Source organism: Stenella coeruleoalba, assembly GCF_951394435.1.
Source record: "Stenella coeruleoalba genome assembly, chromosome: 4".
NCBI classification, from domain to species: Eukaryota; Metazoa; Chordata; class Mammalia; order Artiodactyla; family Delphinidae; genus Stenella; species Stenella coeruleoalba.
The window spans coordinates 85220094-85232825 of record NC_137149.1 but is presented as its reverse complement, the minus strand read 5'-3'; the positions used below and the strand labels follow the sequence as shown (position 1 = coordinate 85232825).

Below are 12732 nucleotides of genomic sequence, written 5' to 3'. Positions count from 1 at the left end.
AAAACATGAATCCTTCTGATAGGAACTAAGCCTCTGCATTATTTCTAAGACCACTTCCCACTTTCCAAACTTATACACTAGTTCTGGTAAAAGGATTCAAATTTTATTTTCTTGCCAAATTCACTATCCCAGTGATCTCTTCAGAAAGCTAGACTTGCTAGAATGGGGTCCTGCCTTATTCCTACCATTCTAATGCCTCCTCTCCATTAGAATGGGACTGAAGTCTGCTCCTAAACCAACTTTAACTAAGGAGAACATGCTATTTTTATTTCACGCATCTCTGCTGCAAACTATATACTGGTCTGTGTACCAAAATCTCTAATGCTCCCTACTTTTACAGATTTTTAATTACTATGCTCCACATACCTAATAGGATGTATCTTGCTGCACTCTCATCCACTGCTTTCTCTATTACTAGTTGATCTCTGCAACTAGTAATTATCTATCACTAAACATGCTGAATGTGTTCTACTTTCTAGGATGCACTTACCATATTCACTGATAGCTGGTTCCTCTACAACAATTGCTTGCCCGAATAGATGTAGTTCCCAGGAATACCTTCATAAGGTCTCCAAGTCCATTGCAGATAACAATCCCATGACAATCTATTTGACAAAATGCAACCACTATCAGAACAGCACTGTCAAATTCAATAGAAAACAGATCCCAAAGAAATAGAAATGCAGAAGCTGACAAAGATTTATCAGAGGAGCGCTCTCTCAACTTCCCACTGTTAAACATTCCTAAACTATATCCTGTTCTCTGTGTTCTCCTATTACAATGGAAGACTTGTCCCTGCTCCTCTTAAAAGCCAATTCCTCTCCTTGTGTTGTGGATACCATTCTCTCTCACCTTTCAAGGACATCACTTCTTCGGATATCCCCTTGTCCTCCTATACCATCAATCTCCCCCTTTCTACTAAATCATTCCCACTGCTGTATGAAAATGCTTTTTATCTTGCATCTTAAAAAAAAATCCTCCTCAGCCATATACTCAATTTCAGCTTCACCTCCCACAATTCATTTCTCTACTGTCCCTCCCAGAAAACTTCTCAAGAGTTGTCCACACCTGATAACTCCTCTTCCTTACTTCCCTTTTAATCTTCAACACCTGTCACCTTGTAGTCTGTCCTTACTACTCCAGTGAAACTCTAGTAAAGGTCACCAAAGATCACCCTACTATGAAAACTAATGGTGATTTCTCTGTTCTTGACTTACTGTAATTTTCATCAACAGTCAAACAATTGTTCATTCTCTCTGTAAGGAGCTCAGGTGAAGGAGGACTGGGCCATATCTTGGAGAATACTGGAGTGGCAGGAGTTGAAAGAGAAAGCTTAATTTGGGAGAGAGCACAAGACAAAGAGGTGGGTTGGGAAATTGTCAAGCACCAGGGAGCTACATGGAAGCTTAATTGATGTCTGAAGGCCATCCCTCTGTCTTCAAGTGAGTAAATAAGATTGCCGTCACAGAGGAGCCCCATTGTTGTTTTTCTTATCACTATCTGGTGAATGGCCTTCCATTTTCAGATATCAGCACAATATCCCTTAGCCATTCATGAAAACAGTAATCATCCTAAAACAAGGCTGAGCCCCCATCTGAATAACTATTCTGGGTAGAAATCCAATTTTCATCAGTCTAGTATATTTTTAATTCCACTGAAAAGAGGGGGTGGTAATTCCTTAACAAATTAAGAACAAAGCCCAGCATCAATACTTGAGTGGAACCAGACAGTGATGAATTCCTATACCAATTTGCTTCCCACTTGAGACACTCCTCTTAGCTCTGTGAAACCATCCCCTCCCAGTTTTTCTCCTATCTCACTAGGAGTTCTTTCTCAGTTTCATTTTTTCCTCTTTCTATTCTACCTAATGTTTATATGGGCTCAGATCTAGGGATTCTTGGTTTATCTGTCTACCCTCTCCCCCTTGGGGATATCACCCAGTACTCTGTGTGTGTGTGTGTGTGTGTGTGTGTGTGTGTGTGTGTATACACATATACAAACACATGCACATGTACACACACATATTTATATATATATTATTAAATTTATATATTTAGCTCAGACTTCTTTAAGCTACAAGTTCATAGATCCAAATTTATACTTGATTCCTCTTCATGTACCTCTTAAACTCAATATATCTTTATTATGTTATAATGAACTCTTTATTTCTTCCCTAAATCACTTTCTCATTTATTCTTTCCATCTCAATGCTGGCACCAAAATATGCCTAACTTGTTCAAGCCAAAATCCAGGATTTATTCTTAATTTATCTCTCCATAGTATCTTATATCTAATCCATCAATAAGTTCAGTCTTCAAAACATTTTCCAAATCTATTTCTCTATTTCTATTGTCATTGACCTAGTCTAATCCAGCATCACCTCTCTCAACCTGATTAGAGCCACAAACTTCTCACCAAATTCCTCTTGCTCTGCTATAATCCATTCTCCACAATGCAGCCAGAATGCTCGTTTTAAATATAATTAAAATGTCACTAGTCTGCTTACTCTCTAATGACTCCACATCCCACTTAAAACAAAATCCAAATTTCTTATCTTGGTGTTCTTGAGCAACTTTGAATGATCAATTCTGACTTCAGGCTGAGAGGCTGTGGGACATTGCCAATGTTAACTTTTTTCCTTCTTCAGTAAAAGGATGGAATTAGTATAATATCATCATTGTCCCTAAAGAGTGACACAGCAAGACCCACACTGTGGTTCAAGGAAATATATGTGTGTGTGTATAATATATTTTTTATATATTTATAATTTTGTATATATATTTACATGTATATGCTAAGAAAAATGAAATATGTAAAACTGTAAAATTCTTTGAGATATTTCAGAGTGCAGATGTAATACAAGTTTGCTGCCTTAATGTTTCTATTCAGTAATGGAGAAAAATACTACCTTCATCAATTAGGATGCTTTAAGCTAGAAGAATGAGAAACCCAATTAAAAATGGCTTAAACAAAAATAAACTATTTCACATATCAAGCATTCCAGAGCTTAGCTGACTCAGAGTTCCGGGAAATTTAGGATTTTGGCATATGCACTATATGAGTTTTCTGATCTCAGGCTTGTCCATTTTGGCCAGGAAAAACCTGAAACGGCTGCAGGAGGCATCTCCTCACAGAGTAAGTCCAAAGACACAAAAGGGAATATTTCCATGATGTGTCTATTCTTATCAATAGGGAGAATCTTCTTCAGAAACCCATCCATAGGACTACCTCTCACTTATTATCCTGAACCGCCTAACATGTCAATGCCTAAACCAGTCAACTCTAAGGAGATTGGGATTTTGACTATTTTAGTCCAATCATAACTCAGTATCTAGGGTTAGGGAGAAATCTAGCCTCCCATGAAGCTCATGGCAGCCTTATGTCTGAACAAAATTGATATTCTGTTAACAAGAAAGAAGATAGATCTCTTACCAAGAAAGAAGGAGTGTGATGTCTGTCAACCTGTCTTTCAGCAATTTAAATGACTAAAAAGAAGCTGTGATTAGATGTCATCAATGACCATAATTTATGTTCAGTAGAAGTATTAAAAGTGATGGGAGCATCTCCCATTTTGAAGCAATCACCAGATCTATCCACGAAACTTGGTGGTAGGCAAATCTATTTCTTGCCTATTCCTTTCATCCAGAATTGCCCAACATTTGGAACTAAACATGAAATCTCACCAGCAGAGGGCTGAGGATTCATGCAGGTAATTTGCTGTTGTTGCCATTGTTACTTAATATTATCTTAATTGATAATAAAGAATCTTTAGAGTATGTTTATTCTAAACTTGTCATTTTACTAATTATTAAAACAAATATCTCTCTTCCTACCTTATTGGAGATGATAACCTGGACTCAGTATCTATTCCCTCACCTTTGCTTCCTGTTTCTACCACCCTGCATTATAGCATCCCTAATCACATTGGTGAGGTTAGTGTCCAGAATAGAAACAGCTGCTGGGAACTCTATTTCCAGCGTCCCACCCAAAGCCCAGTGATAAGAGGATTGTGAGAGATGACTCTTTCAATACCTTCTTCAGTGAGAATAGTGTTATCTAGTATGTCCCCACAAGAATGTTTATAGACCTACAACGAATTGTAAGTGATGAAGGTCTCTCTAGAATGCCGTCACTGGCAAAGATGTTGCAAATAGCTGTGCTTCTAGGCACTACACCATTGAAAAGGAAATCAGTGACCTAGTGTTGAACAGGATTCAGAAGCTAGCTGACCTGAGTGTAGGTTCAGGCTTTCTTGGATTTCTGCTGGTTGATTGTAAAGTCAGTTTCTATTTCTCATTCCTGCTGATAGTTGATTATAGGAACAGTTCTCCATTTACCCAGCTTCCTAGTTTTTCTTAGCTGTATCTGAAGTCTTCAACTTCATCTACTCTGGAGTATTACGATTGTGATTTTATATGAGATAATGGGGCTGCCTATATTTGAGTAGAAACCTTAATTACAAGCACTCAGTATACAATAACCTTAACCATATTATCAACAGTATTGTATTCTCCATCACTGCTTCCCTCAGATTTTATGATGCCTTGCACATTTATGTGACAGAATTCCGTACTAACTTTTTCTCTATCTCCATACCTACCTCCCACTGTCCACATATATCCCAGTTATCTTTGCTAGAAAAGCGAATCACAAACATTTTCTGTACCCAAAATTACTAATGCTTTTTCTGTTACCTTGCAACGGTAAATATAAGGCATGTCTAAAGGCAGGATCCAGAGTATAACATGACATCAGAGCCAAGAGGAATGGAACCGCAAATAAACTAAGCAACAGAAACAAAAGACTAACACAAAGATCCGTGCAGTCCAGAACACAGTAAGGAAAGCCGTACTGAAAGGAGGTTTAGAGGTAGCCCAAAGAATGAGTTAGAGGAAGCAAGTTAGAGCAGCGCAAAATTTGGTCCTAGGTCTAGCAGCGCACAGATCACCAGGGAACTTGTCAGAAATGCAAATTCTCAGCCCCTACCCAAGCATACTGAAGCATAAATGCTAGTGGGGGTCCAACAAGCTGCTTTAATAGGCAGGCCAGGAGATTCTGGTGTGTGCTGAAGTTTGATGCCTCCAGGCTAGAGGTGCTGGCTGCCAAACCAAAGATGAGAAAACAAGCTGAAGATGAGAAGGGAGATGATCTGAACGTCGTTTCAGTCAAGAAAAAAGATGTGAAATTGGATAGTATAGTTTGAGTCTATGGTGAACAGTGACTGTGGCTGAATTCATCTTTGGAGTAGGGCTCTGAGCATCCTCTTTCATAAAGGGGTTGAGGTGCCTTTATCATCCAATTAGGGCACATCCAGATGCATTTACAGCATATTGCCTAGAAAGACACAAAAACATGAAGTCCCACTTAGGGATTTTCAGGTTTGTCATCTGTTTTCTACCAATATTTGAAGAAGGTTAAACTTAGGAGCATGATTTATTATATTTTATCTCTAGTCACTGTTGCATAATCAGTTAAATCAAACAATAAAGTGCCTTGAAAAATATATTTCAATCGTTAATCTAAAATGACTTGTCTTTTTATTGCTCTATGGGCAATTTTTAAAAAATATTTCAGGAAAATGGGATATGCATATATCCTAATTCATAGACCACTTATGATGATAATTATTCACAAGTTTATTTCCTTCGCAAAGGAATTCCCTCTAGGTTCTTCTAAATAGTCTGTAATAATCAGCTTCAAGCCAGTTCAAATGTTATCGCAACATCTTTGGACACAGAAGCCTGCTTCAAAACTCAGGAGGTTGGCTGCTTTCCAACCATGTTCATGAAGGCCTGACCTCAGGACGTAGTACTTCCTATTCTTTATGACAGTTACGGAACAGGTATTCCAATTGTTGGGATCTGGGTATAATATACTAGAGAAATACTCAACGAGGGATGAAGCTAGTCATGGCTCTGTACCTGTAATGATGTGAATTTATCCAAGACATTTAAACTCTTTACCTCTTTGACTCGTCCTCTATAAAGCAATAGGGTTGTATACTGAGGTGACTGCTAAATATCCTTTCTGTGCTAATAGTGAATAACTTAGGAGAATGAAGTGAAAAATGCATGTAAATAGCCTGTGTAATTATAAAACACAATATAGATGTCGTTTATTATCTTTATAATTTATGATGTGAACTATTTAATTTGCAGAAATCCAATTTGTACATAAAATTTCAGGAAGATATTCATTACAATGTACACTTACATGATGATCAAGACAGGGCAATTCTAAATGTATTGTGGTATCCTGGATTGGATCCATACAGAAAAAAGAACATTAGTGAAAAACTGGTGAAATCCAGATAAAATATGTAGCTAGTTAATAGTATTGAACCAGTATTAATTTCTTAGTTTTGACAAATGGACCACGGTTATGTAAGATGTTATCGTTAGAGGAAGCTGAGTGAAGTATATACAGAAATTGTTTTACCTTTGCAAATTTTCTGTAAATCTAAAATTACCCAAAATAAAGATTTTAAAATAAAATTATTGTACCATGCCTTGAGAATGTAACTATGCATTCATACATACATACACACATATAAACACATGCAGCACAGAGACAACAGAAATGAAGGAAATCACAGAAATCAAGCCACCATATTTTTCAGCACTACACCAAAGCAACAAAAAAGGAGCTCTCTGACGTTAGAAAAGTTTTCCTGAAACCTGTGAGAAAGTAAAAATGAGCTTGGACTAAGAAAGTAAAAATCTGCTTTGCCATTCATCAGGTATAGATAATAAACACAGATAAAGCCAGCTGTAAAGTTAACAGAAAATAGTATTTCTCCCAAGAACATGCTGTAGTGTCACCAAAAAAACCCACTATGAGTAACTGCTGCTTTGTTTACTCACAGAGAACTCTTTTCTCTAAAATCATAGATTGTCAAAAAACTTGCTCTTTGAAATCTTTCATTAAGATTGAAATATCCCATTCTTGGCTAGATGATCTGAGTTATGTGATAGAGAAACAGCCTCTACTTCCAGAACTTCAGAAAAGGGGTTTATGGACACATTCCTCACCTACTTCGACTCTGTAGCTACCAAAAAAACAGGGTCCATGTTACAGTCCAGACCTAAGGTAGGCCCCCTTACATACATCCTTCCTTTCTTTTGAGTCTATCAAAATACTACTTCGTTTTATTTCTCCTAAATTCTACACTTCCCCAAATTCCTATAATAAACCTACCTTTTCCTTTGATGAGGCATCCCATGGTGGGCTCCATGGAATGTGGCCTCCCTCCTTGCAATGAGCCAGAAACCTGACATTCTTGGAATACAGTTTTGTTTCAGATGGATGTAGTCTTATTGGACTAGGAAGCCTGCCTCATACTAAAAGTTAAAGAACAGTAATTTCACATAAAACTGGGCTGCCCAAAAATATCAAGTTCAAATACTATACAAAATTATTATCATAAAAGGGAGAATAGCTGGTGGCGCAGTGGTTGAGAGTCCGCCTGCCGATGCAGGGGACACGGGTTCGTGCCCCGGTCTGGGAAGATCCCACATGCCGCGGAGCGGCTGGGCCCGTGAGCCATGGCCGCTGAGCCTGCGCGTCTGGAGCCTGTGCTCCGCAACGGGAGGGGCCACAACAGTGAGAGGCTCGCGTACGGCAAAAAAAAAAAAAAAAGAGAGAGAGAGAATAAGGAGTATAACATCATCATTACAGATAATGAAAGCATGCCCCAAAGATGTGTCACAAACTAGATCAAAACCTAAAGTTACTATTTTTAAACTAGCTAAATGACATTAAGAAAATGATACAAGGTATGAAAGAACAACATGATTCAGAATTAGAAAAACACAATTCTATGCAGGGAATCCTTTCACACTGTATACATATATCAGATCATCACATTGCACACTTTAAATATCTTACAATTTTATTTGTCAATTATATCTTGAAAAAGCTGGGAAGAAAATAGAAAAACTCAAAAGTTAAGGTGACAGAACTCAGGAGAATTAGTAATAAAGAATTAATTACACACAACAGGTTATGATTTTCCGTAAAGAACCTGAACCAATCCTTAGGTCAATGTTTTTCTCATCATTTTCGTTGTCTGATGCTCATTCTCTAGTAATTCTCCAGGAAGGGCTCATGAAAATGATAGTCTCATCAAATACTGATATCATATCAAGTGTTGATAGTAGTTTATACCCTTTGCACATGAGAGTTAGTTTTGCTGGATATAAAATCCTTAGTGCATTCTTTGTCCCTTGAGTACCCAAAATATGTTGTTCCACTTTCTTCTGACAAAAGTTTCACTGTGAAAAGTCTAGTGATATTCCAATTTTCTTCCCCATTTTGCAAATGTAAGAATACATTTAAATCTGGGTATCTGTTATATTGTTTGTTTGAAATAATTCACACTATACTTCACCAAATCATGACATCAGTTTTAAGAACACCATTATTTTCTGTACTGATAAAAAAGAAAAAAAATACATTGCAATTTCAAGGAAGTTAAAATGTGGAAAAATGTGGGTCTTAGATAATATTCAGTATATTCATTTTCTATTGCTGTATAACAACTTACTGTAAACATAGTGGCTTAAAACAACACAAATTTATTAGCTCACAGTTCTAAGGTCATAATTGTGGGCCCATCACAGCTGGGTTCTCTGCCCAGGGCCTCACAAAGTTGAAATCAAGGTACCAGCAGACCTGTTGTGATCTGGAACTTGGGGTTTTCTTCCAAGGTCATGTAGGTGTTGACCAAATTTAGTTCCTTGCAGCTGTAGGCCAAGGTTCCCTTCTCCTTATTGGCTGGAAGCTGGAGGCCACTGTAAGCCCCTAGAGGCCATTCCCATTCCTTTCTATGTGCCCCCTTCCCTTTTCGAAGCCAGCAATGGAGATTTTCCCTCCCATCAAATTCCTCCTCACACTCTGAATCTCCTTCTCCAGGAAAAGACCAGTCTCTTTTAAAGGTAGAGGGGCAATTTACAAATAAACAAACATACACCAGAAGGTGACAAATCTCAAAAAAGAAAAATTTTAAAGTGTACACTTGATTTTCCCTCAGTCTAGAATGCTCTTCTGCTAGATATTCGCAGGACTCACATCACTTAGGTTTTTAGCTCAAATGTCACTTCTTCAAAGAGGCCACCTTTGACTACTATGTCTAAAATTGTCTCTGTCCTCCTCCCCAAGTCTCTTTTCTTCACCTTATAAAGTTTTCTTCATAGTATTTACTTTCTAATGTTATTTTTCATTTATTTTCCATTTTTTTGCCTTCCCACAATGAGACTGATGAAATCAGGGATCACTGTATCGCTATCACCTAATCATCGTCTAGTCATTAGGCCCTAATGTTTAACAGGCATTCAATAAATATTTAAGAAGGAAAGAAACAGGGAAAAGAAATTAGGAGAGAAACTGGTGTTATTTGCGGAGCGAACTTTTCAAAGATATTTATATCTATTAATTTTAGAATAAAGAGAGAAGACGGGATTAGTCCAGTCCTAGAGCAGAACCTTGAAAGAATGGGACACAGACCAAGTTCATTTTCATGATTATGTAGAAAAGGTACACAACTTGATTGAGAGATCTGAATGATGGCATAGGTGAGCAATATGAAGTTTCCAGGTATTTGGAGATGTGCAAGTTGAAAAGAGAATAGAGGCACAAAGGATAATGCCCTTTTGCCTGGACCCTCTCTCCACACCAGAATGGGAAGAAATTCTAAGCAAAAATATCATACATTACAGATGATATAAATACATAGTGTCAAAGTATTTGTCAGTTTTTAAAATCCTACAGACATTTCTCCAAACATACACTTATTTAGAATGAAAGATAAACCGTAATATTATTGAGTCACACTAATTCTTGTTGTTTTCCAAGAAAAGTGAAAGGGGAGTCAATGGAAAGGGAATTAGATGAGAGGTCCTTACACATATGTTCAGGTACTTAATCTGGCAAGTCACACCAACCGTAAATTTCTGTCCCTCACAAATTGAAGGGGGCAACCTGGATGACATATGCCATTCATAGCTCATAAAATCACGATTCTATCAAATTTGTGACAGTGCTTGACACGTAGTAGACGTCCAAAATTATTTGTTAAACGTGTAACGTCTTAAAATGGAATCCCAGAATGGAAATCCGGAGCTACTTATTACTAGCCTTTGGGGTTTTTAAAAGTATAAAATGAAAGGGTTTCTTCTTCCTGCTATAAAACTCTTAAGGATTTTGCTACGCAATCCTATCACTTCGCTGGCCACTGGAATCCTCTGTGTTTGGTAGGTGACTCGTACCTTCAGTGTTTTGGTTCGGTTTACATCTGCCAGACGCCAGCCGCAACATTCCATTCCCTGCAATCACCTGCAGCAAAGCCCACTCCACGACCACACCCAAACCGGAAGCCAGGACGCCTCTGGGCTTGACGGGAAGGCGCCGCCGGGCTGCGCGCTCCCCCAGACCCGCCCCCTCCGGTGACGTCACCGCCCGCCCCTTGACCTCACGGTCCTGCCCCCTTCCCTGCCTCCCAATATCCAGCAGCGGCTGCGTCTCAGGAGGCGATGGAGGGCTCTCAGCCGGTGGCCGCACGTCATGGGGAAGAGGCGTCCTGCTCCTCCTGGGGGGCCGGCAGGTGAGAGGACGTGTGTGGGCGCGAAGAAGCAAGGCGTGGCGGGCAGGACCCAGAGCCCAGCTTTCTGCTTCTCCCCCTAAGGCGGGCAGGGAGTGCGCGAGAGGCCGCGGGGCTGGCCAGAGCCGGCCCTGGGCGGCTAGGGGAGCGCGCGGTGTGGGTGTGGCGGCGTGGGCTCCGGCCTCTGCGACTGCCGGCTTCGTTGAGGAAAAAGCCCACTTATCGCCCCTTTCAGCGCTTTCTCAGTTCCGGTTGGGGTTTGCCATTCCTCCTTCCTCCCAGTCACCGGACGTGGAGGGGAGGGAGGGGCTTCGGCGGGGAGTTCTGGTCCGAGTCGCTCGGTGTGAGCTTCCCAGACCTGGTGCCGGACACCTTCCCTCCTTTCGATAAAGTGAAAGCTAAGCTCTGCTGTGCGCTGTCCTCCGCTGAGATCCTCTGAAAACTATTACCAGAGGGAACTTGGTAATAATGAATCAGTGGTAGTCAGGACACTCTGAGGCCTCTGTTGACTGCACTTTAAAAAGAAAGAAAGAAAAAGAAATCCAGAAAAAAAACACGAGTTACCCATTCTTATTTCCCAGTTGGTGTTGAGGTTCACGTCTTTTCCATTCTGGCAAAAATAGAGGGGAAATGTGCGTGTAGTTCCTGTTTCAATCATTTCGTAATTAATAAAGCGGATAGTTACATTCTGCCCACTACCAGAATACAATATGCCAAAGATAAAAGTGGTGCAGATTTGATTTTGAGCTAATGTGAGTGTTCACAAACCTGTAGCATTTTCACCAGCTTCAGACTGAAGGGATGCTTTTTGGTACCATGGTATTGCCTGCCATTGCCAGCATTGCCGAATTTACTTGGGAGATATTATGTAATACAAACAAAACCTTCCCTTATTTAAAGCATTTTTGATCGCCATGTAGACCTTATCATAAGAATGATTTTTGAAATATTCCAGTAAGGCAGAACTTTATGAAAAGTAGGTGCCAGTTGTATTGTTAAGTGACAGAACTGGTTAGAATGTAATGCTCTACTCATGTTTACTTAAGAGCTTTACCCACTAGACTATTGCCCTCCATGCAAGGAAGATAGCTAGTGAAAGTATACCAGGGATAAGAAAGCTGTAATAAAAATTTTTGTTACAGTGCCAGGGTATATTGTGTATTTGTGTGTTTTTATTAGCTAGAAGCTGATATCACTTGATCATCTAATCAATATTTGATAACAGAAATAGTCACATTTTGATATTATATTTTCAAATACTTTGGCTTGTATAGCAACACCAGGCCTAGAAAATAAGTTTCCAAAACTGGATTTTGTGCTATCACGTTGTTTTTAGAATCCTGTGATTGATAATTAGAGCTTCCCAAAACCTAGAATGGATCACACTTTTGCCAAGATGATATTGATCTTAGCTGTCACCGTGGCTCAGGCCCAAATGTCCCAGCTGGTACCCTCTGTCCAGGAACTATTTCTGTTTCCCATTTTTCTTTCTGTGCTGTGCTGTGAAAAAATTGGAATGAACTGCGGTAAATGATACATCACTTTGTGTCTTGTTACACTAGTATGTTTAACCTTTTTTTAATTTTTAAAATTCATTTAACTTTTTTTTTTTTTTTAGTGCTTTCTTCATGCCTACTGTGAGAGGCAATAGGCAGTATAATGTGGTTGTCAGGAGCTAGACTGATTAGATTCAGGGCTCTGCCATTTACCTGCTCTGTGACCATGGGCATATTATTTAAGTTAATCTCTGTCAGTCTCAGGTTTTTTCCTCTGTTCAATGGAGACAGTAATAGTGTCTATCTCATAAAATTGTTGAAAGGGTTAACTGAGTTAGTACATCTAAAGCACTTAAAGCAGTGTGTGACGCATGTTTGCTCTTGTTATTAAATGTCAGGTACTGTTTTAGGGATTTGGAATACAGTAGTGAATTCCTAATGGATCATATATTCTATAGGGGAAGGCAGATGATAGTTAATGATAATGAAAAAAATACATAATTAATGATTTGAAGAAAATACAGCAGGTTAACAAGTTAGGGAGCCTCTTCGTTGATTGTGTTACTAAACCAAACTTGGTCTGCTTCCCCAATGCACACCAAAGCCAATCTCCTGGCACCAGGTAATGGTGAAGAAAAG

At 39.2% G+C, this 12732-nt stretch overlaps 1 protein-coding gene and 1 long non-coding RNA gene across 2 annotated transcripts in view; one reads left to right on the top strand and one right to left on the bottom strand.

The window, feature by feature from the left end:
• LOC307185238 overlaps positions 1-10365 on the bottom strand; it is a 36713-nt gene extending 26348 nt beyond the window's left edge. Inside the window, exon 1 of the long non-coding RNA XR_013827923.1 lies at positions 10266-10365. This is a non-coding gene — a long non-coding RNA (uncharacterized lncRNA). The remainder of the gene's footprint in view (positions 1-10265) is intronic.
• Positions 10366-10445: 80 nt separating this feature from the next.
• Positions 10446-12732, top strand: part of UBA6 (ubiquitin like modifier activating enzyme 6) — a 79820-nt gene continuing 77533 nt past the window's right edge. Inside the window, exon 1 of the mRNA XM_079919169.1 lies at positions 10446-10600. Coding sequence (XP_079775295.1) covers positions 10530-10600 — 71 coding nt within the window. The 5' untranslated portion in view covers positions 10446-10529. The remainder of the gene's footprint in view (positions 10601-12732) is intronic.